General features: G+C 57.0%; 1 protein-coding gene across 3 annotated transcripts in view; it reads right to left on the minus strand.

Annotated features, from left to right (window-relative positions):
• PEMT (phosphatidylethanolamine N-methyltransferase) overlaps positions 1-7,306 on the minus strand; it is a 43,553-nt gene extending 36,247 nt beyond the window's left edge. For 2 of the 3 annotated variants that reach the window (XM_055805539.1, XM_055805540.1), the window contains exons 1-2: positions 7,149-7,306; positions 4,188-4,295 (exon numbers count right to left, since the gene is read on the minus strand). In XM_055805539.1, coding sequence (XP_055661514.1) covers positions 4,188-4,280 — 93 coding nt within the window. In that variant the 5' untranslated portion in view covers positions 4,281-4,295; positions 7,149-7,306. Of the gene's footprint in view, positions 1-4,187; positions 4,296-6,848; positions 7,003-7,148 lie in introns of those variants that run through there. The other variant, XM_055805542.1, reaches the window with a different exon arrangement.
• Positions 7,307-25,633: the final 18,327 nt, after the last annotated feature.

A 25,633-nucleotide genomic window follows, 5' to 3' on the forward strand; every position in this document is an offset into this window, starting at 1 on the left:
AGGTGCTAACACACTGCCGTTAAGCCACTGCTCAATCCTGCCCTTCTGTAAGACAGCGAGAGCTGCTGAAATCCCCCAGCATCAGGCATTTTTGTCTTGTCCCCAAAAGGCTTCTTGGAGTTTGGCTCACTGGATCCTGACAGCTCCCGAGCTCCCGGCCAGTTCCCAGCAGCCTGGGGAGGTTCTGGGCTAGGCACCTTCCTCTGAGTTTAGCAAGAAGTGGTAAAAGGTAGGTGAAATTGGGCTGCCGGCACCTGCAAAGTTCCCCCTCCTCAGCAGCACAAGCATTTCTGATCCACTTGGCAGATTCCTCCAGTCTCCAAAGAAGGAGAAAAGGATGGGAAATTAAAAATAAATGAACCAAGAGATATACATCCATCAGGAGCCAGGCGTTGTCAGCCCAGGTCCCTGTGCAACTACTTCTTTAATCAAAACCTCATGCAGTTTAAACACTTGACAGAAGTCTAGAACAGAGATCTTGTTACCCTGAACAGGAAAAGCTGCAACCTTGAAAAATAAAATCACATTTGTCTGACGGGGTCTATTTTCTTTAAAATCATGCTAAATTACACTAAGCCCATTCCTAACCGTGACATCTGAGGTTTCACCTCGCAGATTCCGGCGAGATGCATGGGTGTCTCGAGGGGGCCACTCGAGGTGACGGGAGGAGCAAGCTCCTGGGCAGCAGCTGAAGATGTGCCATTTCTAAATCGGTCCACGACACCAGGCATAAATTTTTAAGAGGCTCAAATCAAGAAAAAGATTGCTGATAGATGCGCTCCCCACTTGAAGCTTACTTGCGTGGTGATGGACGTCAGACCACCTGGCTCACAGCTGTGCCACTTGCCCGTTCGCTATTGAGTGTCAGAAACCTTCCAACTTTCTAGAAACTCCCTGTGTGCCAAGGCTCAGCGAGCTCTTTAAAGGCTCCAGCACGCAGGTTATCTGCCCCTCCTCACTTGAAAATGTTTGTCCCTGAGGAGCTGTTATTTAATACTTTCCTTAGTTACCAAGGGATGGGAAGTTTCTCCCATCGTTCTGAGGCTTTCCAAACACAGATGGGATTTATTGAAGTTTCTGCCACTCTGACCTTGTTAATGTTTTATGGCACGGCTCCGGTGACGCACCTACTCCTCGCTGGATGCCCCTCTACAGCCCCACAGCGGCTCAGGTCTCCCAGCTGCATTGAGCATCTTTGGGGAGTTTTAAGTGACTTCATCCCCCAAACCAGCTCCGCTGCTGCCTTTCGGAGCCTCACCTGCACCCAGCCTCATGCGGGACCACGGCTCCCAGCAGCTCCTTTCATAACAGCCACAGCGGGTGGGAAAGCAGAGACAGCATGAGGAGGAGAGACAAAAAAGAAAAAAGGAAAACATCCAAGAATAGTGCAGGAACACACACAAGCTGTGCCATGGACAACATAACCTGGGAGCAACCTGGGGACAGGCAGGATTTTAATTGGCATGGAGGGATGGAAGCAGATGGGGTGCGAGCCCTGGGTTTGATGGGGAAACGCAGCAGGCGATGTTCATGGTATCCTCTGGCACATGCCTGCAGGGAGGAGGGTGGGAACTGGGAGTCCCGAGGCCTTTTTTGGAGGGCTTTTCTCCCCTGCGGAGAACAGGAGAGAGCACCAGCACAGCCTGGCTGGAGTCCTGCAAATTGCCCCACTTAGGCTCTGGTCCTCTAAATTGCTCTCCTAACCGAACTGCATAAATCGACCCGATGAGGATCAGGGCTTTCTCCAGAGCCACACTCCCCCACAGCCTCCAGATTTCATGCTTTGTCCCCAAACCCTGCAGGTTCTGCCCCAGTGAAACATGCCCAGGGCTTACCAGGGCAAATGCCTTGCTATGCTCAAGGCCAAGCACCACACGGAGCCAGGGTTTCCCCACCACATATTTATTCAGCGGCACTGCACAGCAAGGACAGCCCGGCGCCAAACTTTGCAAGAGGCAGACCTGGCCAGAGTTCAGCAGAAACGGGGAATTAAGACACTGAACCAAATCAATGCATCCCCACCCAATTTCTACCCAAATCAGGAATTTCACGCACAGGAGGGTTTTTGATCAGGGTCCCACATTACTTATTAAGCACAGAGAGCAGAGAGTGCTTGGCACTGCACAGAAATCCAGTGTTTGCACTAAAGCTTTTGCAAGCCCAAAGTAATTCAGATGCAGAAGCAATCTCAGCTGCCAGGAAGGAACTCAAATAGCAAAAGACAAAGGGAGCCTGTGCAGGGATGCAGAGGAGGAAAGAACTGCTGTCTGGGTGCAGGCAGGGGACGCAGATCACATGGAAGAAAGGATGGGGAGGAGGTAAAGGAAACAGGTCAGGAAAAACTCAGGGATGGCTGGGGCCACTCCTGCTAAAATGCACCTGACAGCGGGGGCTTGCTTACATGCGACAGCCCCCCCTGCTAGAGCCTTCCAGCAATGCCTGGTGTGAGCCACACACCGGGACTGGCAGAGCCTGAAAACGCCAGTCATGTGCTCGGGAGCCTGGACAGAGCAAGCGATGGCCAGAGGCACATGGACTGTGAGAGCCACCCGGGCCGTTAGAGCCGGGGAAACGTCTAGTGCCACGCTCACCTCCCCAGAGCTTCCCACCAACACACCAGCTCAGGTTGCTCACTGCAAACCCATGCAGCGATGCCTTCTGCTCCCAGGCGCAGGCCCTGCACGTCTTGCTTGCAGTGCCACCTGCCGCCAACGGCAAAGCTCTTCAGACACTGGAAGGGGACAACAGCAACGCAGAGCAATGAACTTCCTGCTGTTACATCAGCTTTCCCTGTCCTTTAACAGCAGCCAAACTCTTGATCCAAAAACAACGCTATTTCCCAAGCTGCAGGCATCCCACGAGTCGCAGGCGTAGCAGCAGACGCTAATAAAGTACTTTTTACTTTCCCTTTTATGCAGTTTCTCGCTGGAGCCAGTCTCTCCCCTGAGAGACCACATCCTGAATCTTCTTGTTCATTGATTCTTTATGCTAAATGATGACTCCACTATTGAAATAATGTGGCACATTCTAGTTCGCATTTCAGACACCGTGAGATTTTTTAATAACAAGTTGCATGAAAAATTAGGGAGGCTGCAACAAAGAGCTCCAACAGAGGTTTCCAAAGTGACTCACAGCCAGGAGAGCCTCGCTTTTCCAAAGCCCAGCGTGAGACAATCTCAAGAGCCCCCGCACTCAGAGAGCGCCGAGCCCTCCCCCTCTGGAAAAATAAGGCCTCTATAAGGAGACTTCCCCAGGGTGAGAATCCCTGCAGGGAGGTTTGGCAGGTGGTTTTGGGAATCTTAGCTGAGACAACATCCCATTTCCACGAGTGCTCGCAAGGAGAAGGTTTCACCCCATACCTCAGCCATGCTGCTGAGGGTGCTTGCAGGGTGGGAGTCACCTGGTGCTGCAGCCCACCTAGGCTCCCTGCTTGGCACATTGGCCCTGCAGTGCTCCAAACCAGGGCCAGCAACGACTCTCACTGCTCTTGCAGGGAGGTAGCAAACCGCAGCGGTGAAGGGCAGCAGAGACTCTTCCAGTCTCGGCTCCCAGAGTGCTACGGCACCCACAGAGACAGCGAGCATCATCCACGCACAGGTATCCTTGCTCCTGCTTAGGGAGGGCTTGCTGCCAGCTCTGCAGCTCTTTGCCAGGCTTTGCAGCATGATGGAGGGGGAATTTCTTCAGGTTAACTTTTGGCTGACTGTTTTTGCTTCTTGTCATCCACACAACCGGCTGCCAACATATTTCAAGGGGAAGCAGCAAGCAACGCATCCAGTGCAGCCCCTTGCCGGGGCTTAATGCCATTTATGCTCAGTCCCAGTGGTGACAAGTGCCTGGCTGCTGGGGTGGGAGGTGCTGCAGGAGGTGGCTGAACGATGGGTTTCATTGCTGTGCCCCCTCTCCCACGCCCAGTTTCTAATTCCTTCTGCATCCCATGCTGGCTCCTGCCTTCACCTCCCCTGTGACACCCATCACAGCCACCCCCAGCGCCAGTTCTCTCTGCAGCACAGCTCCCTGCTCACCCACTTCTAATGCCTAATAACTCGGCACCGCTCGCCCCACCCAGCCCAGCAGATTTTTCCAAAAAGGGGTTTTTCCTCCAGCATGGCCCAAGGGAGATGCCCCTGTAGCTGGGAAAGGAAGGCTAAAAACAACAGGGCAGCCGGCGTGCAGGCAGCTCTTACCATGTTCCAGAAGAGCGGGTTGAAGGTGATGGAGAGGACGGCCACAATGAAGCCAGAGTCGGTCACATCCACATAGCCGAAGAGCCGCGCCATGGCTGTCACATCCACCTGGGGAGGGAGAGCCAGTTACTGGGGGTGCAGGTTCCTGCAGGGGCACTGGGCAATTCATCTCAAACCGAACACTTCAGCTGCCCCCCAAGAGCAGACACATCTTTTAATGGCCCCAAGCAAAGCGCGATGTCAGGGTGCAAAGCCAAAAGGAAGGATGAGGGCTCCTCCAAGCCATCACCCCCCACACCTGAGGGGCACCAGGCTCTCGGGGAGCCCCACGTTTGCAGCAGTGCCCAGAAGGACAGAGGCACTGCAAGGACACTGCTGCTGTGAGGACAAGCACCAGTCCTACAGGGCAGCTGCCAACCCAAGCAGCGTTTCCAAGCTGCAGGCAAGGGAGCATCGTTTCACAGCGCTTCGGCATCCCTGGGGAACGAGGACGTCCCAGGGATGCTGGTCTGCATGAAAACTCCAAGCAAGAAACTGTGTCAGCCTCAAGTTTGCCTTCCATAGAGTAAGTGATGCAAACCCCCTCCACAGTGAGGGCTGCAAGGGTTTCCTGTCGTACTTAATGACAACAAATAGCCTTAAAGCTCAGTTTTCTCCCCTTTCTCCTTTTAAGAAAGAGGTATTTTTCCCAGGATGGCTCCCTGACATTGTCAGCGTTTTTACGTGCAATAAACCATGCTGCTTCTCCCTCCCCGCCCCCTCTCCCTGCAGTGGTATTTGGATGAAACACAGCCAGTGCCTTTTTTTTTTTCCCAAAAAACTTTGAAAAACAAAAGACAAAATAGCCCAGCCCAAGCCCTTCCCTCTCTTGAATCAGAATCAAGACAACACTCAGACGTAGAGGCCTTTTGCTTCCTAAACACAGCTGTGTTTGCAAGTCCTTTGGATGCCAGGGGACAGGAAAGGCTCAAACAGGCATCAGCTCCACCTTGCCTGTCCGGGACAGAAATTCCCACCGGCTCTTCACAAGTTCTTCAAAGCAACCAGAGCCTCAGTGGGATTCATGGAGAGGGGCTGCTAAACGCAGCACTTCTCGTAGCCAAAAGCAAAGGCCCTGGGAACGGCTCCCGCACTGTCCCGGGGCATGTCCAGCCGCTCCAGGTGCCTCCTGCACAGCTGCCACTGCCCGCGGTGCAAAGCACAAGAGCAAAGGCCGTGCTGCCCCAGGGACACGGGGGGATCCTCACAGGGGTCACGGCTGCCTTCAAACTGCTACCGCCCCAGCTCCCACGGGCTCCTCCATCCAAGCCCTTGGGACACGGGTGCTGGTAAGGAATGATGGGAACAGCCCCTCGGGCCTGATCCTGACCCACCTTCCCCTACTGCCACCCTCCCCAGTCTCTCCTCCCCTCCCTTCATACCCGAGCAGCCCTTCGCCATCAGACCTCGCCTCTTCAGACCCAGCACAGTCAAGACACAACCCGGGCACCCAGACAGCCTCTGGCGCCGGGGCCGAACTGTCTGGTCTCGCTTCAATTGCAATCCCGTGGGACCAGGACAGCTTCTTTCCTCTCATTTTGTACGGTGCTGAGCACACTGCCAGCACAGGCTGAACAAAAGCTTCTTGACCTACTAACTCCTGGCTGGCAACAACCTTAACATTGCACTCCTTTTCTTCTCCTCAACAACCAAATTCGCTGCTGCCAGCGGGAGGCAGATTGGCCTGTGCCTACTATATGCTTTTAGGGATAAAGGGGGGCCCATTAGGATGAGCTGTCTTGGCAAGCTGCTGGGACAGCCACGTAACAGGCACAGAACATTCAACTTTGCCCCGTCCTCCCTGGCGGGTGAGCAATAATGGTGGCAAACACCACCTGCTTGCCTGCAGCCCCAACATCAGGGAAGGCGAGAGCTGCACGGGCCCAGGGGAGAGCTGAGGGGCTGCACAGACAGGTGGGTGGGAGCTGGATGGGCACCCCGAGGAGAGTTGCAGGGGCACCCGGGTGGGAGCTGCAAGGACAGCCAGGTGGGAGCTGCACGGACAGCCAGGTGGGAGCTGCATGGGCACCCCGGGGAGAGCTGCAGGGGCATCCAGGGGAGAGCTGCAGGGGCACCTGGGTGGGAGCTGCATGGGCACCCCGGGGAGAGCTGCATGGGCACCCAGGTGGGAGCTGCACAGACAGCTTGGTAGGAGCTGCCCGGGCATCCTGGGTAGAGCTGCATGGGCACCCGGGTGGGAGCTGCAGGGGCACCTGAGCAGGAGCTGCAGGGGCACCCGGGGTGGAAGCTGCAGGGGCTACACGGACAGCCAGGTGGGAGCTGCAAGGGGCACCCAGGCAAGCTGGTGGCAGCACCCATGGGCCTCCGTGCGGTGCCGGCGGCGCCCTGCCGTGTCCCAGAGCCAGCCATCGTGGCTCGGGTGGAAAATGTGCCGGGGAGGGCAGCGGGTCCCTCGGGCCCCGAGCGGGCACCTGCAGGCACAGCCGGGGGTGCGGCCACCAGCGCTGCGCAGCCCCGCCAAGGCACCGGGAGAGGCCGGGGCTGGGGGGATCCGGCCCCGGGCCGCCCCCCGCTGCCGAGCGGCAGCGCCCCGGGCCGGGCCCTTCCCCGGGGCCGCCCCGAGCCCGGCGCTCCCCGCCCGCCCCCCGGCCCCGCCGGTACCTGGCCGTACTCCAGGCCGCCCAGCCCTTCGCAGCACTCCCGCGGGAAGGGCCGGCCCCCGCCCGCCTCCGCCGCCCGCCGCCCCGCGCCCGGCCCGGGCCGCCCCGCCATGGGTTGGGGCCGGGGGCCCGGGGTCGCCCCGCCGCCGCCGCCTCCCCCCGCCCGAGGCCGGCCGAGCGCGGAGCCCCGCGGTGGCGCTGCCGGGAAGCCTGGGCCCGCCTCCGCCGGCAGGGCCGCGGCGCGGCGCGGGGGGAGCGGGGCCTGGCGGCCGGGCCTAGCGCGCCCCCGGGAAGCACTGACCTCGCCGCGGGCCCGGCCGGCTCCGTCGCGGGCTGCGCGAGTGTGTCCGGCCGCGGCGGCGGGGGGGGCGGCCCGTGCTGCCGGCGCCTGGACTTCGGCCCTGCCCGGTGAAGCAACCGGGCCGCGGCGCGGGGCGGCCCCCCCTCCCCGCGGCGGGCGGGACGGGCCCCCGGGCCGGGGATGCGCCCCACCGGGCGGCTGGCGGGGCCGAGCGGGGCTGGCGGCGGACAGCCCGGAGGGGGCAGTGGGCGCGAAACAGGGGGCTGCAGGGCAGAGACCCGGCCCTGCCTGTGCCCCTGCGTGGCCCCGGACCCCTGCCTGTCCTCCTGCCTGCCTGGCCCAGCCCCCCCTACTTGTCTCTGTCCCCCTGCCAGTCCTCCTGCCTGTCCTCCTGCCTGCCTCCCCTGCCTGCCCCCGCTGCCTGGCCCTGGCCCCCTGCCTGCCTCCCCTGCCTGTCCTCCTGCCTGCCTCCCCTGCCTGGCCCTGGCCCCCTGCCTGGCCCTGGTCCCCCTCATTGTCTCTGTCCCCCTGCTGGGCCCTGTCCCCCTGCCTGTCCCCCCTGCCTGTCCTCCTACCTGGCCCCATCTCCCTGCCTGGCCCCAGCCCCTCTGCCTGTTCCCATCCTCCTGCCTGGCCCCCTGCCTGGCCCCGGCCCTCCTAATTTTCTCTGTCCCCCTGCCTGTCCCTGTCCCCCCTACCTGTCCCCCTGCCAGTCCCTGTCTCTCTGCCTGTGCTGCCCGTGTTCAGTGCTCGCACCAGGGCCAGAGGGAGGGAAACGGCACCAGTGGCTTTCTGGTGCTGGAAAGGCTGTGGAAATTAAATGTTGCTTGCCCAGTATTACTCACTCCAGGGAAAAATGTAAAGCCATCAAGTCTGGATGTATTTTAAGGACAATTCATTGCAGCCTACTCCCTTCAGCAGGTGTAGTATTTATTTTTATTGCTGTTATTATTACTACTAATATTTCTCTTCTTCACTCCTTTCAAAGATGTTTCTGGTTGATGCACATCGTGGGCGGCAGTCCTCGCCCTGCCTGTGCATAGGAAATCAGGTAGCACCATTGCTGCAGACCTCTGAGGGTCCCTGCATGGACCATCTGCTTTTGCAGACCCTCCTTTGAGGGGAAATAAATTTTCTTCAGAAAGGAGTTTGATGTGAGGGAAGCCTCATGAATAAGCTGCAAGTGTCCCTCCCAGAGGTCTCACGGGAGTGTCTGAGTGCTCCTGCCCTGGCAGGCACCAAAAATGTGCGTGAGTGATGGCTCACGCAAAGCCCTCCCCAGTAAAATGCCATCCTTGGAGGATGCACTTCAGCAGACCCAGGGGGGCCCAGCTACAGCTCTCAGCTCCACAGGAAACCGGCTTTCCTTAGTTCTGCCGCTCCAAACCCCTCGCTACCCCTCGCTGCACCAGCACATCCCCACCTCCCGCCAGCAGGGTCAGCTCCTGCACTCGGGGGTGCTTGCACAGGGCTGGACCCCACCCCACCAGGGCCCGAGGAGCACATTCACGGTATAAATTGCAGCACCGGGCCCGTTTAGGGTGAGACGCGCATGACGGCGCCGTGGGTGGGAGCAACGTTCCCCATGGTGGATGATTTCCAGCTGCTTCCGGCCTCTTCTCCCTCACGCTGGATAATTTTGCTGTGCCGAGTGTGTAATTATCACCTCTGTCATCTCCCAGGCTGGGGCGCGGGAGCAGATGGGAGGATGTTTATTTTGTGAGTCCCACCAGCTGGGTGCTTGGGGCAGCGGGAAAGGCGAAAGGGACGGAGTGGGAAAAGCACGATGGCTGCGTTCAGAGAGGAGGAAACATTCCCCCAGGGAGGGAATTAACACAGAGGAACCTTCTCCAAACCATCCTCCCTGCTGCAAGGGGAGAACATTCCGGTGCTGCCAATGCTGCCAGCTGGGAAAGGACAAGGATGTGGTGGCAGGGGCCAGGGAATGGAGTGAGGGATGGATGGTGAGGAGGTGCAGTGGGGTGAGCTGTCTCGCTGGCTCCTCGCTCGAGGCCAGCAGAGCTGGGCTGTCGTGGACATGTCTGTCCTGTTACCCCATGTTGGGGAGCACCCAGTGAGGGCATGTGCTGCAGGACCCGAATGCCTTACCACCAGCTTGGCTGCGTTTTGAGTGGGGAATCACACTGGAACCCCCACGCTGTTCCCACTGCCAAGTCTCCTGTCCAGGGAACATTTTCCACATAAGAGGAACAGGGGGTGTTTGCAGTGGTGGGGCCCCTCCGCACCAGCCTCCATCCCACTTCAGAAACATCCCAGCAGCTGTGAAGGAGACAAAGAGGGCTTTCTGCAGGGTTGGATTTTTCTTTGTGTCCCCATCCCTCCGCTTCTCCCCATGGCGTGCCTTTTATCCAGCTCTCTGTTTCTGAGCACTGAGCTAAGGAAGAGGGCATTGCCCTCGGCTTTCCCAAGTCCCTTGTCAGCTTGAACCCCTCCAGCGCCCTTTGAAATCCCACCACAACCCCAAGAGGTCACCGATGAATATGGAGTTGCAAATGCCTCCGTGGGCAGAAAGCACTTAAACGAGGCCGTTCGTAACAGCGGGGATGAGCTGCCCTGTCGGAGGGAGGGTTGGAGCCGGCTCGCTGGTTGACAGCTGTTAACAGCACACAGGGATGGTGCAGCCGCCGTTGCTTCTGCTGGCATCTGCTGCAGCAGCACTGGAGGGTTTCCATGTGTTTGACATGTTCATTGCGCGCAGCTCAGCAATGCATGTGTGCGTCAGGCTGGTGAAGGATGCTCGCTGCCTGCACGTTAGCAGGTCACTGTGGCTCAGCAAGCTGCAGTTTGTTCAGGAGCATTTCAAACACAAGGAGACCCGGGGGACTCCCAGCATGTGGAAATCCAGGGCAAGGAGTGCCATCGGGTGGATTTCCCTTAGAAATGGGGCACTGGCTGGGAAGCTGCAGCCAGGTCAACTTAAGCACAGAGAGACGTCTCCCCTTACAAGCCCAGGAGAAAGCTTCCAGGCCAAAGGATTGGTTTCCTTGCTGAGAAAAAGGAAGAAAGGGGATATAAAGCACCCGCAGCTTCCACTCGCCAATGGTGGCTCTTGCTGTCATCCTCCACAAAGCGGGACAAGCTCATGACCCCTCCTGCTTGCTGGCAGCTCCCATAACTGCTCTCTTGCCTATTGCTCCAGCCAGGCAGACCAGACTTTATCATGGTCCCCAGCAAGCCGTTGGGGTCCCTGGGAAGGGCTACTTTCTGCTGGCAGTCTTGGTTTCTCATATCTGAGCTTGCAATCCAGCTGGTTCCACCCCAGCTTCATCCCTTGCTGATACAGAGGTCCCATGGGCACAGTGTGGGGCTGGGACCTTTTTCCCAATCCTTTGTGTCCCCTTTCCTGAGGGCTGTGTCATGGTCCTGGTGTTCAGGCCCGACCTGAAATAAAGCTGATCCCTGTGGGTTTAACCCTTGCAAGCCTGCAAGAGCTTGTACTGATGGGTCGCGGAGATCAAGGACAGAGCATCAAAACACATGGTAAAGGACAGCATTGCCAGCCTAGAGGGAAGCAAATAACACGGGAGCACAGAGCTGAAACCTTGGGCAGAAGCTGCAAAATTGCAGGTACTCTTCTGTCTTCCATCAGATAACACGTTGTCACCAGCGGTGCAATGCTGCAATCCAGACCTGCAATCCTATTGGAAATCCTGTAGTGTTTGTGCTGGAGGTTAGCTCTATTTATATTCTGATGAATGATTTACAGTTTATGAGTAATTGGCACACAGCTCCCCTATTACAGATCATAAAGAATTAATCACGAGATTTTCAATGCTCCCCTATCAATTTTATTAGGCTTGATTGAACGCAGTGGATTGGGAACATATGGTATGTGAGTCAGACTCTGCTCCCTGTTACACCCTGGTTAATGCTGGGGACTCACTCGGCTGCTGATCCCTGTAAATCCGGAGAGACAGCTGCTCCTTTCCCTCTCTTCGTGCCCTGACTGCTTCTTGCGTTCCCTTGGACGCAGGCAGCAACCAAGATCAACTCCATGTTCCTAAATTCTCCAAAAGACTGAGATGCTCCTAAACTGAAAGCCAGGCCGGAAAGAGGTTGCTTTGCTTTCATTCCTCTGTGTATCAGCATGAGCCAGAAACCAGAGCCAAACACTTGGGAGCTCGAGATCTGCCCCTGGCGCAGTTGCGGAACAGCCCCTGCGAAGGGGACGTGCCACGGCGTGGGAGGCTTGTTGCTGTTGCAAGCTGAGGATGCCTGTGTTGGCGTCAGGGCGTCCTGCCAGGCAGGTTTGCCCACGGGAGATGTTTTCTTTCTTGAAAGAATTAGCAACAAGAAGTCCTAACACCCGCAGGAGCAGGATGACACATCCCTGCCCCGAACCGGCAGCATAGCTTGATTCTCTGGAGCAGAAACCTTCTTAAAAGCCGTCGTGTATCCTGTGCTCCCCTCATGCAGAGAACCAGGAAAACCTCCAAAATTTCCATGTCGAAGGCTCGCAGTCCTTGCCTTGCTTTTTCACTTGTGGGTGTTGTTACCGTGCTAGTTATGTGCAGAGTCGTGATGCAGGGAAGGGGACGGTACGGGGCCCTGCTCCAGCTCGTGGGCAACGCTCACCCCTGGTGAAACCGTTCCCGCTGTGCTCCCAGTAACTACACCAGGCTCTCAATGCATATTTACAGGAGGGAATGGGAACTTTGGGTGTAGATGGAGCTACTTGCATAAGCCCAGCAGAGCAACCAGTCTGGCACAGCTATAGCCCACGTCCCCATCTGCTGTCTTGAGCAGCTGCACTGAAGGGCACCGAGAAGTTATTGCCAGTAACTCTTGGCAGGAGCCAGCGAGGAAAACTCCCTCCGGGGAGAGCTGATCTGCGGAGGGCAAATCAGAAATGTAACAGAGGACAGAGCAGGATCTGTCCTTCCTGCAGGCAAAGGGGAATAACAACAGTCCCCTTGCCTTTACAGTCAAAACATTTTGCGTACACGAGGTCCTGGTTCGGGAGCAGAGCGGGCAGGACCTTGCACAAGGATCTTGCCAAGCATCAGTGTGTCCTGATCACCTGGGGCTGCCTCTTCTCTGCCCTGCCCATGCTGCCTGCACCTGAACCAGCTCTCCAGTGCTGTGTCCATGCTTCTAGGGGAACATCCCTCACAAATAGCCCAGGCGCTGGGAACCCCCCAGCTGACTCCAGGTACACCTTATGTCAGCAGCGTGGGGCTGGGGACCTCCCCTGCAGGTCTCGCCTCTGTGCTCTGCCCTGGCCACAGCTTGCATTGCTTTAACCCAGGGCATTGTGCCCTCACCACGCATCGGTGGGGAGAACCGCGGAGGGAGGGGGCAGACCCAGAGGCACTGAGCTGCATCTTTCCAGCCTCAGCCTATTCCCAGGGAGCTCGGTGCCCAGGGAGCCACGCGTGCAATGAGTGCTGAGGGAAGGGGCAGGCTCCCTCAGAAGGAAGCCATGCTGTCGGAGAAGCTTCCTGGCATCTGTGCTGAGCCTGGTGGAGACAACATTTAGGGAAGGATTCACAACAGCTTCTCCACTCCCTGAGGCCACGTTCATCACCAGCATGTCTCTAATGAAGCGGAGGCTTTACTTTCTGGGATCAATGAATCCACCGATCGTGACCTGTTTGCTAAGTAGGAAATCAGGTCTCTCCCTCCCTGAACTCATCTGAGCTTGGCTCAAACAGCAACTCTGTCCCCAGGGTACTCCATGTCACTTAATTGCAAACCCCGTGTCTGATTAGAGAGTAGCAGCGAGGGTGTGCAGAAGCACTTGCTAGCGTAGCCCACAGAGCAGCGGCTGCTCACCCAGCCTGGGAGGTGGCTGCAAGGAGGGAGGAGGTTTCGGGGCTCCAGGAGGGTGGAAATCCTCCTGGCTTTCTCTTCTCCAGAAGGTCCTGACTCTTCCCAGCTGGCTGGAGTGTTTATTGCCAATCTGCTCTCCCCCAAAGCCCTAAATCCCCCAAACCATTGAAATCCCTCCAAAGTACCTTTCATGAGGACAGATGCTTTAAAAGAAGCTGAGGCTTCCCAAAGCAGAGGGCAGCTGAAAAGGTCACTGTTACCACATCCCTGGGCCACAAGCATGTCCCATGCCAGAGGTGGGAAACAAACCCCATTGCCCCCTGGGTCCATCCAAAGAGGCCAGGCAGCTTTCCCTAACGCTACCTGCGCCTCCCAGTCCTCTCTGCACCTACAAACCACCCTGTGCAGCCCTAGCATGTTTGCCCATATGGTGCAAGCTGCAGAGGGCTGAACCTGCCCCCAAAACAATTCCCTACATATCATCAGCCCAAAGATATGGGGCATTGCTCCAGATACATAGAATTACGGTGTCCTTGTTAGCCAAGCAGCCAGGTGTCGGATGCCAAGCCATCCAGATGCTCACCTAATGCTTGTCGCAGCAGGCAGCAGAGATGATGGAGGGGGTGATGGAGGAAGCTGAGTCACAGTGCCCAGCATCAACCTCCACGGCCATCTCTCATCCCTCGCTCCGCTGGCGGCCAGCTTTTCCCCAGCAATCAGCCTTGCTATCTGATGTGACACCCAGGAGGGCTGTGGAGAGAAAAATCCTCTCTTCGAGGACTTGGCGGGGGGGGGGTGGGGGGCAAAGCCTGCCAGTGGGGGCTGCTTCGTGCTGCACGTGACAGCCCCCGCAGCAGGCGCCCAGCCCTGGTGCTCAGCGCCGCGGGGAGCTGGGCTCAGAACCTATTTGGGGCACCAGCCCTTCCCCGAGTGGCCTCTAAAAGCTGCAGAGATGTGCTGTGCCTCCAGACTTACGCCGCCGGGGAGCTCCTTCGGAAGGGGTAACCTGCAGGTCTCGGACACAGACATGCGCTCGCAGGGGCCAGGGAAGAGGCTTCCATGGGGCAGGCAGGTTTATCCTGAGGAAGAGCAGAGCTGGCTATAAATACCTCCTCAGAGTGTCACTCCCCCTCCTCTTTGATGTTTTGCTTTTATTTACTTCAAACCCACTCCTGCTGCTGTTATTTTTATCTTCTCTTCTTTCCCCTCCGCTTTTGCGGCTGTTTATGGGCTGCATCACAGAAGCATCTCAAAAGGAAGGCGGAAAGAAGGTCGGGGATCCTGGGAGGAAGGTTGGGGACCACGGCAGGGCAGAAGCCCTGTGGCCAGCAAGCTCCCTGGCTCCCAGCAGTGCCCTCCCGGTAGCGCGCAGTGGGCGATAGCTCTGCCCTCGTGTCCCACTGGCAAGGGGCACGGCACTGGCCAGGGCATTGCGCTCACCCAGGGCTGGACAGATACTAAGAGCAGAAGGGATGTAGAAGCCCAGCAGAGCCTTTCCCACCTTCTCCCCAGTGCATCCCAGGGGCTTTCTGTCCCACTTCCACCCAGCCTTTGGCCAGACGCTTTTTTCTGCCAGGATGAACTGGTCCTGCTCAGCTGCTGCCCCGTACCAGTGCTGCCAGCTCCCAGCAAGGCCAGGTCCCTGTGCCAGCCCTGAATCAGTGGCTGGTCACGAGGCAGAAGGTCCCTGTAGGACTGACGTGGAGGGTGACCAAAAGTACCCCCCACTACAAGGACGCTACTAAAGAGGTCTCCTGCTGCTCTCCAGCCACAGGCATGTTGAATTTGCAGGAAATTGGTCTCCCTGCGTTGCCAAACCCCTGCCAGAGCCAAAGGAAACCAGGCGAGCAGCTCAGAAATTAATGAAAGTGGAGGCGATGTGAGCAGTCAGACACAGACGAGCTTAATTCCCTTAAATGAATTAAAAATACATCGCTCCTCACCACCATGAGCCTGAAGCCCTGAATTGCAGCGGCAGGAGGGGAGGGCGAGCTGTGAGCACCAGCTGCCCCACTGACCCCTCCTCACCCAGCCATGGGGCAGGGGGTGCTCCTGCCTCAGCCCTCGGAACCCCCAAATCCAGCAACCAGGTTTTGCTGCCATGACCCTCCCCACAGGCAGACTGGGAGCTGGGGGGCATTGCTGGCTGCCGATGCAAGGCACTTCAGCAAAAGGAAGCTGCTGGAACCAACTTTTTTGTTCTCTTCCTTCACTCTTCCAGCAAGACGAAGAGCACCAAGCACAAACTGATCTTTGCATTGTAGAAAACAGGGTCTGAAACAAAAGGTCTGGGGCTTTCCCCACCTAAACCAAAAGCAGACTGTTTACCTTGTTTAAAGTTTAAGGCATTGAATCCCCTTATTGCTAAAGACAAGATGCTGTCCCTGCTCCCTCCTCCACACATCCTTCCTTCTTCCCACACCAGGAGAAGCCAGAAACCACCTGGAATCACCAAAACCCAGATGGCCCCTTTGCCAGAGTCTCTGCCTGCAGCATCACCCACTTGCCAAGAACTGGGTTTTTTTGCAGCTCCCCGTTAAAAGGGCAACTGGCTGGGCTGCTGCTTGCCGCCCGGGCAGGGGTGCAGCGGCTCCGTGCCAGCCCCCACCATCGGGATGGATGTTTTCTTCTGTGGTTTGTTGCCCCTGGGACCCCATTTGGACATCGGCTGCTGGGGGGAGAAATTGAATCCAAAGGGCAGAGGGGGAAGGAGGAGAGGCTGGAGAGGGGCTGGGAGCACAGAGCGGACCCAGCATCCCCCGGCCGCGGCATCCCCCAGCCGCCGCATCCCCGTGGCAGGGCACAGGACATGGGCACGGCAGCAGCGGGAGGAGGACAGCCCAGCTGGAAGCGTGGCTGGAGCAGGAGTAAGGAGGCTTTGCCAGCAGATGGGTTTAGTGGGGGCTGCCATGAATTCTTCAGTATGGGGAAAACTTTAAATCCCAACAGGCTCTCCAAGGTCTGCTCCAGCCCAGACGGGCAGGCGTCCAGGGAGGTCTCCTGGCCTGGATTGTGCAGGAGGTCATGGCTGTCCCTGCGGGCTCTGCAACTGGAGCCCAGTGAGGATGGATGCCAGCTGATGGAAAACCATGCTCGGGGACAGCTCCGTGCCAGGGCATGGGGACCCCCTGTGGGGGCACCCAGGGACCTGCTCCCCTCACTGCCAAGGATGCTGTGATGGGAAGCAGCTGCCCTGGGCTGGGAAAATGCTGGGTCACCCTTGTGGACAGGCTGCCCCTGTGCTACCAGAGACCCTGCTGCTGGCACCAGCCCTGATTTCCAGGGCAGAGCTCAGAGCAGTCGTGTCTCCTCCTCCCTCGGGTGTCTGACCCTGCACCAGCTGCTGGGGATTGGCACTGGGCTGCAAGCTTGTCTCAGCTGTACGGAGAGTGGGCATGTCCCACAGCTGGTAGGGGCATGCAGGGCAACACTGACTGGGAAAAGAAATTACCTCCATCTCCTTGTGCCTCTCATTAAAGCCAGGCCTGGCAGCCTGTGCTTTTTCTCCCAGGCAGGTGCTCAGTGGGGATGGGTGCCCCCTTGGCCAGGGGACATGGGTGCATGTGGGGAAGGAGGCAGGATCCAGCCACTTTGCAGCACATCAATGCATGGCACATAGGCATTGCCTCTGTGGCGTTGGGCAGGACTCTGAGGCCTCTGCACCCACTGCAAGCCTACTCCAGCATTCTTTAAACATTGCCTTTCACCCCACAACACATTGGATATTCCCCATGCAGTCGCATCCAGATGCTTTTCCTCTGCTCCATCAGCTTACAGCATGATGGAGCAACCCAAGCAGGCTCACAAAGCACTGGGTGCTGGACCCGGGGATGCAGTGGGTGCAGGGATGGGGCATGAGGTCACAGCAGCACTCCAGCTGCGAGAAGCGTCTTGGGATTTTATGATCAGCCCCAGATCCAGACCTGCCAGGTCCTGGTGGAGGGAAGCTGCCTGCAAGCTATCACCTCTCCACCCAGCACACGGAGAGGAAAATAGGCTTGAGGGCATGCGGTATGGGTTCAGGGCGTGCTCTCTCTGCTTGGCTAAAATGACACTAATTAAGCCCCTTGCAGCGTGCAAAAGCTATTCCTACAGGGCAGACAATTAACCTTGAAACTTGGCTTTTAGTGCTTGGAGGGGAGCGAATTTTTCATCCTGTTATTTCCCCGTGCTATTAAGCTAATCCTAGAGACCGCGAGGGAGAAGCAGTGTTACATGTCTGCAGCTCCCAGCCTTGCCAGGAGCACAGTGTGTGGCCAGCAGTCTCATGCTCCATCTCTCCATCATGCTTATATTTTCACCAATGGTCTCCAACATCGTCATCGCTGGGGAGTGCTGGAAACAAGAGATGTGACCAAGGGCGCACGGCAAGGCTGTGGTATTACATGATTATTATGGTCAGCAGTAAATCCAGCCTCTTCTGAGCACACTGGACATGGTGCCAGCCTGGCTTTGGCTTTTCAGGGAGTTTCCCTGGAGGGACGGCATGTCCTTGGCTCTCCAAGGCTGTGGTTGCTGGCACGGCATCACGCCAGCCCAAGCTCTGTGGGAGATGAGCCACCAAAATTTTGCTTTCCTGGAGGAGGAAGGGAAAGATCAGGGAGGTGGAGAAAGGAGAAGGATTTGGATCATGGAGGTCAAACCCTACCCTGGGGGCTGCACGTCCTGGGATACCCTGCATCCTCTCCAGAGCTCACAGCCCCTCTTCCCCCCAGCTTCCCTCTTGCCCCCCCAAAATGCAGCTGATGACAGGGCTGAGCTTGGGGACACCCAGGAGAGGAGCTGGCAGCTCAGCCTAATCCTGCCGACAGCAGAGGTGAGGAGAAAGGGGGGATGGATAACTCACAGAACCCCACCGCTGGCTGCCATGCAGGCACACCATCACACATATGAAATATTTAAGCACTAAAAAACAGAACCTGAGGACATTTGTTACAACAAGCTGCAAAAAGGAATAGAAATGTTGCTAAACTGCCCCAAGAAGAGAGCGCTGAGAGGGCACTGCCATGGGGCAGGGACCCACAGCCACCCCGGCACCGGGCAGGGCTCTGGCAGCACCGCAGATCTGAGCCAGGGCAGCCTGGGGAAGGGAGATGGGGGACCCCAAAGCCATGAGACGCAGCAGGCAGAAGCCGAGGGGAGGGCTGGGGAAGCAAACTACTCTGCCCAGAAGACACGTCTACCTGGCAACAGTCTTGGGAGTCTTTGGGACAGGGGAAATGGGTGAAAGCCACGGGAAAGGGAAATAGGAGCAGGTTTTGGGGTACACCACCAGGAAAGCTCAATGCTAGCCACGTGCCCAGGTCAAGTATTGATGAGCAGCAGGGGATTGATTTGGCAAATACAAATAATTTCCCTGTGGCTCAATTAATCTCAAGTAACACTTCCACAGGAAAGCCTTTTTCCCTGTGGTCAACCTTGGGTTAAAACCCCCTTTTCCCCCATCAGCTGTCCCTGAGCAGCTCTTCTTCAGGCACAAGGTGAGCAGTGGTGGGGAAGGGGTGGCCCCGTGGGTCGCCCACCTCAGGCGTGAGGACAGGGCATCCTGGTGATGTTGCTGCCAAGAAGTAAGGGAAGATGTGCAAGATGTGCTGCTCCTGGCAACAATGGTGCCATGAGGTTGTAAACCAGCCTTTGGGGGTGCCCAAGCAAGGCAGGAGAGGCTGTGCTTGATGGAGCCGGGCTGTTCGCTGGGGTGCTGCAGCAGGAACCTTCCCCCAGAAAATGCATGGAGAAGCTCACAACATTGAAGCCACTGCTGAGATGAACAAGGCAGAGGCGGAAAGCTGGCCAAGCCAGGGCAGAGACAGGTTTTGCCTGTGGAAAGTTTAACATCCTTCTGCTTGCTGGGCTGCTGCTATCTGTGTCAGCCCAAGCCACCCAGATGTTTTCCAGGTGCTCCTTCAAGTAGACCACTCGGCACCCAGCCCAGGAGCTGCAGCTGATGTTCGTTGCCCCCAGGTGCATCCTCAAGAGGTCTTCCTCATCTTCAGAAACCCCTTCCCAGCAGTGGGACCTGCAAACCTCCCCCTGACCCCCACACTGATCTCAGTGCCTGCTCCCAGCCTCAGCGCCCCAAAATAGTGGCAAACCTCCTACCTGAGCACTGCTTTAAGTGCTCTCCCAGCTTGTTGCGCTAATTGCCTGGCCTTTAAATCCGAGTATGGCAGGCTGCAGCAGCCCTTCAGGAACCATTTCGTATGTGGGTGCTGTTTCTCTGAAATGGCCTGTTTTTTAAACTGCTTTCCTCTTTTTTTCTTGAGGGGGTGGTATGTTATGGAGGCTGGGTAAAGCGATGGAAGGGAGAGCGGCACTGTAAAAGCCACTCTGCTGCTAAATCTGTTGAAAAAATGATGCTGCAAAGTGCCTTTGCAGTTGTTTAGTCATTTGTTAGCCTGGCCGAAGGGTGATTTGTGTGGCTGTGCTCTGCTTGTGTGCACAAGCACCATCTGCAGAGCATCATGTAGAGTAAAATGCACTCAGTGTGGATGGGGACCAGAGGAAGAATTCGGAAAGGAGGATAAGAGAGCTTTGAGAGGAGATTTTCTTTTTTCTGGGTGACATTTTTGGCTTGTCTGCCCCACTCTCCCTTACGCAAAATAATGCTCATCTTCTCCAGGGCTCCCGCGGAGGTAAATTCAGCTCCCACCGCTTTGCAGCTTTTTCCTCCCCAAGAACCATGCCCATGAAAGACACTTTTCCTGCAGCTCTGTTGTTTCTCGCAGTTAGGTTTCATGCTTTAATAAAAAAAAAAAAAAAAAGTAGGTGCCTGGGGTAGCAGATGGAACTGGCTTCTCCTGCCTGCTATAAATCACAGAAGAGGTTTTACCTTCCCGGGATGAAGCTGTGTTCTCAGAGCACTGATCCTGCCGGAGTCAGCCAGGGAGCAGCAGCATGGCCAGCTGCCAGTGCCATCACTGCTCATCGCTGCATCTTTCTCTTCAGAAGAAGACAAACCGACCTGCTGCACCTCTTCTGCAGAAGTGGCAACGTCCTAATGGGATTGCTAAATCATGGCTGTACTTTGGAGCGTCCTTCTGCCAGTGTAAATCAGCCCTGCTGAAATTGCCTGCGTTGTGTTGATTTACACCAGGGAGGCAGGGGAGAAGCTGGATGGTTCATCTGAGCATCCCTGTCCTCTGAGCGGTGGCAGGCAGCCACAAATTGTCCATCGGCAATGGAAATAACTCAGCAGCCTGAGCTCGGGCATGGGGATGAGGGAGATATGTAAAGTTAAAGGGGTTTTGAGGTGGCTGTGGGAATGAGTTTCAAAATACAGAATAGAATATTTTCAGTTGGAAGGGCCCTACAAGGATCACCTATTCCCACTGCCTGACTACTTCACAGCTGACCAAAAGGTAAAGCATGTTATTAAGGGCATTGTCCAGATGCCTCTTAAACACTGACAGGCTTGGGGCACCGACCGCCTCTCCAGGAAGCCTGTCCCAGGGTTTGACCACCCTCTCAGTAAAGAAATGCTTCCTCATGTCCAGCCTGAAGCTCCCCTGGTGCAGCTCTGAACCATTCCCACGAGTGCTATCACTGGATACCAGGAAGAAGGGATCTCCCCAGAGACCTCCCGGGCCTGCTGCAGGCTGGGTTTCTCCAGGATTTTGGTGGGTTTAGCATGTATCTCATTTAGCTTGCAGGAGATGCAGCCTTCCCAAGTGTGGGTGGCGCAGGACAGAGCGAGCAGGCACTGAGCTCAGCCCCGGGCTGTTTGCAGTAGGGTGAATGGTTATGAGCGGCTGGTTGCTCCAAAACTGGAAGGGATAAATGTGGAATGGAATTCATGCCAGCCAATTCGGCTGTGTTAAACCCGGCGTGAGTGCTTAGCTGTGACAAAGCATCAGCATTGAGGGGCTTACACGTGTGTGAGCTGGCAGCCAGGCCATGCTTTATCGGCATTCACAGCTGTGGAGCGGTGGCACCGGCTCCTGGGAGCAGGGCTGGCTGGGGACCTTCCAAAGCCAGCACGTCCTCAGGTGACCATCAGCTCTACCTGTCCCCAGCCCAGCGGAAAAACTGTCCCCAGCCCTGCAGGTTGCACTTACCCCTCTAGATGACTACAGAGCTGATGTGCATATATCATACAGCCTGCTCTGGCTGTTCTAGAAGGTCTGTGCAGGATTTTATTACCTGCACCTGCTGGAGTAGACCACGGCTGGGGAGATCCTGACTTCCCACGCAGAATTTTGTGCCCCAATGGCACAGGAAAGGCTGTGGAACCAGCAGCAGCTTGGTGTGGGAGCACGAGTTTCTGCTCTGCACATCACTATCTTGATAAACTGGGTGCAATTCCCCACGATAAATTCTGGTATTGTGCCAAGGGCAACACCTGGGAGGGAGCAGGGGCTGCCCTGTGTCACGCTGCCTTGTCTCTCTGATCTCTCACACTGGGCTGAACTGGTGGCTTCCACCACCCCCAGTGATTTTTATTCCTCTCCCCCCTGTCCCCATTCTGTGATGCAGAGAATCCAGAGCAGAATTTCCCCAAAGCATCAGCACTTTATACAGCACAAGACCCAAGGTGCTTCCATAGGCATGGACACACGGACACGCATATGGGCAGGATACATCTCCCAGGATTCATTTGTATCCCTGCGCTTCTTTACAGCATTGCAAATCTCCACGGTGGGTTACCAGGTCATAGCAATACCTGCAGCAGAAATACCTCCTTGCCTTAAGCAGCACGTTTTTATCCCAAGACACTATTTGTTTAGTGCATTGTGATTCTAATTCAGCAGATGGTACCAACAGCTGCCAACCCTGCTTCTTATCTCCCTCCTAGCAGGCAGCATTGACCCGATCTGACCCCAAGCAGGGCTCAGCCTGAACACCCATGGCTGTGTGGGTGAGGACATCCCCAGGCAGGGCCCCCAGCATGATCTGCACCCAGGCAGGTCTCAGCCAGGTTGGGAGCCCAGGCACCCAGGCGATGCTGCAGCCGCCCCCTCCCCGAGGCTGCCCCTGCCCGGGGGCTGCCCCAAAGCCGGGCAGAGGCTGCCACTTAGTGTTGGGAAGGCAGCAAGACTGCTGCAGGGACCTGGTAGAGCACCTGCAGCTGGGGAGAGACCACCCCTCTGCTCCCCAGGCTCCTGCTCACACCCCGGGGTGCCTGAGCTCCCCTGGGCAGAGCCCTGCCTGCCCTGGGTGCGGGTGGTCCCACCTAACCATGGTCGGGCTGGTTCCTACTAATGGGGCTTGTGGGGTTCGTGCTCCTCCACTCCGCTGCCCTGTCCCTTGGGGTGCTGGCAGACCTCACCCAGCTGCCTTCGCCGCTGCGTAATCCTCTGCCAGCCCTGCACCCCCGAGGCAACTGACAAACATCCTCGTCCCTTGCCAGGCACTGCCCACATCAGCCGGCATCGTGTTTTCCAGCATCAATCAAGGCAGCCCCCCGCAGCAACACCGGCAGCCCCCAGCCTGTGTTGCTCCCCAGCTCCTGCTAGCCAGCTGGCACAGGCACCCCAAATCCCGCAGTCTGGGTGACCCCCAGTTCCAGCTGCCCTCCTCGACATGTTTCTATTTAAGCAAGGTGCCTCATACACCTCACATGGCACCAAGCAACCCAGGGGGTGCAGGATCCTGCTGCTGTCCTTGATTTTGCTGCCCCTTGGTCACATGGGGAAACCGAGGCAGGGCACAGCAAAGCGGGACTGGGTGAGCCTGAGCTGGTCTGTTGTCCCACCACCCCAAGCACACCGGCTGCTCTCATCTCCTGCTCCTTCCCTTCATTACAGCCCAAATCCCTGGAGGCCGTGGTGGCAGGACATCCTTCCCCTGTGGTGTTATATTAGCTTAATAGCATTTTTCCACTCCATTTGAGAGGGGAATTTACGATGACGTTCAGTTAGGACAGCCTTGGCATTGCCATACGTCTGCCCACTTGGGCCAGCCACCTGGGCTCACCCTGCCCTGCTCTGGGTTCAAGGGCCATGGGTGCCAACTGGCCTCTGGCCACTCATCACCCTATGGTGCGAAAGCCTCCAGCTCCCTGCACCCCATTTCCTACCCACTAAAGAGCTGGGAGCAGGAGGCACAGCTGTTCCCATGGCTCTTCTTGCCCATGCATCTCACCCTGGCGGTGTCTGCAGAGCTGGCTGGGCACCAGGGAAGGGAGATCTTGCACACCCTGCTCATGCTCTTGCTTGCAAACCCAGCTCACGGTCCTGCCTGCAATCCCCGCCGGCAGCCCAGCGGGCAGCCCCCACGCCGGGCAGGCAGAGCCCCTGCTGCAGGCAGCCCCAGCCCTTGCTCCGGGCAGCCCCAGCTCTGGCAGCCCCTGCCCTCCAGAGCGCTGCGGGCAGCACAGCCCTGGCCCCCTCCTCGCCCGAAGCTGCCGCTGCTCTTCCCTCACCTCTGCCACAGACGGTTCTGGGATCACTTACCAATTAGTGTGGCCTGCTCATTAAAGCTCATTATCTGCCAGTGTGAACTTGGACGGGATTGTGTGGTCTTGGCGGGGGATCAAAATCTTCCTTTTTTCCAATTGCATCCCGCTCAGCCCCCCTGCTCCGGGAGCAGCCCTGCGGCCGCACCAGAAGGCTGGGGGATGTGATGCCGCCTTTTAGAAGGAAAAAAACCTGTCCAACAAATTAAGCCGACCCCTCCCCACAGCAGGGACCAGTCACTGCACTGCACCGACGCTGCGATGGAGCAGGATGACGACTGGGCTTGTCATCTTTCATGGCTTTCCAGGAAGCTGGGGACACACAGGGGGAAACAGCTGGACTTTTTGTCAAACTCTAAATCTCAGAGTCAAGCTTACAGCCCAGCAAGTCCAGACTAGTGATTCTGGAGGCTGGGAGGCAGCTGCAGGTACCGGCATGCCTGCAAGGTCACACTTGCCAACTGGCAGTGGCTCAGCCCAGTGATGACCTCCTGTGTGCCCAGGGAAATGGCCAGGCAGGTCCTGGTCTGGCAGCCCCAGCTGCCCCCGGGCGATGCCCAAGCCCCTGGCTGTGCCCACGGAGTTTTGGGCAGCCCTCAGCACTGTGCGACAGTGAGCTCAGCTCGGCTCCAGGGCACAGAGCCGGCAGTGAGAGGGAAATACCAGCTGCCAACCACAGAAATTAGGTTTGTTCTCCATGTGCTATGTTGTCGAAGGGTCTGGTCTCAGAGGTGTCTTGGCTCTTTTCTGCTTCTAATTGCAAGCATAGAGGGGAAAACACAAAACTCTGACAAAAATATTCTTCTCTCACCACCTCCGTGCGTGTTTGAGTTAAATAGGTGCTAGAAAACCTAACAGATTACATGGGCTGGAAGGAAACGTCTCCACTCATGAAAGGAGACTTCACTGCATGGGGACCCCTGACTGTGGTCTGAGCTGGAGGGCAAAGCCCTGCACCTCTGTCCTGCCCTGCTGTACCCCATTGCCATCAGTCAGGGCCTGGCTTTGCTGTCATCGCACTTGTCCCAGCCTCTGCCTGACACTGGGATGTCGGTGCCTGGGGGGTGACGGGTGACATGGACCCAGGTCCCTGGGCAGGGATGGGGCCGTTGCTTCACTGCCATGAGGGCCAGTCCTGGGCATCCTGCACTCACAAGGCAAATAAGCCAAAGCTTATTCTGTGCTGGGAAAATCAATCCCAAATGCAGCCTGGTTTCATAAGAACAAGGAGTATGGGAGAGGGAGCCCTGGCTTTCCCATTGCCTCATTCCCAGCTTTCCCAAAGCCGTCCCTCCCTGGGGAGTCACCAGGTCTGGCTTTCATTAGCAAATGAGCCTGTTTTGGTGAATGGCTCTTGTCAATATTCATTAATTTCCATCTTCCCATATGCAGAGAAACCCTCTCGCGGTACCTTCAGAGCTACCATCTTAAAATAACTGAGTAACAAGACCCAGTTTAACCCTTCCTTCCTCCTCCAAAAACAACCCCGCAGGGTGAAATCACCCACTAACTGCTCCTTTGTTCATCTCCCACACAGAGCCACCCAGTAACAAGACAAAAATCCACCAGCCAGTGGAAAGCAGCTGGTCTAAGTTCAAGCCAAACAGCCTGAGCTTGTGCGAGCCAGGGCTTTAGCACAGGCCAAGCTGGGAAGGCTGTGCCTGCATCATTAACAAAATCCCCAGCAAATGCTCCCCGTGGCACCCAACCAGCTCTCCAGGGCTGCAGATTGTGCCCAGGAGCGTATTCTTCCCCAGGTCCTCCTTGCCAGGGTGCCTTTCACCGCAGACATCAACGTGCCTGCGTCCCACGCTGGCCTGGATTAACTGCCTCTTTTATTGCTGCCAATTACTGGCAGCAAAGATGCCGTGGGGATGGAGCATGCAAGATGGGTTACCACCTTCCCAGCCCTAATGACATGAGGCTTTCCAGGCTGCAGCAGCAGCCTCAGCTCCCCACAGAGAGGGTGGATCCACCCACAGCCCCCCACTCTGCTTCCCTGCACACCCATCCTCTGCACCCCACTGCTGGATGCTACAAATGGGATCATGGGGAGAGCTGTATCCCCGAGCTCCAGTGTGGATCAGGGGATGTGAAGCGGTGCCCATCCATGGTGACCCAGTACCTTCCAGCGCGGGCGGGAGCAGAGGCAGCACAGGGCTGCAGGCATCAGACCACACTCGGCTGCTGCTGAATGCTCTGAGGCTTCACACTGCGAGAAGAATGAGCAGATAATAGGATTTTCCATCTCTTCAAAGGGCTTGCAAGCCAGGCCCCAGCGCTGTGCAGCACCCTGGGA

Source organism: Falco peregrinus, chromosome 5, assembly GCF_023634155.1.
Source record: "Falco peregrinus isolate bFalPer1 chromosome 5, bFalPer1.pri, whole genome shotgun sequence".
NCBI lineage: Eukaryota > Metazoa > Chordata > Aves > Falconiformes > Falconidae > Falco > Falco peregrinus.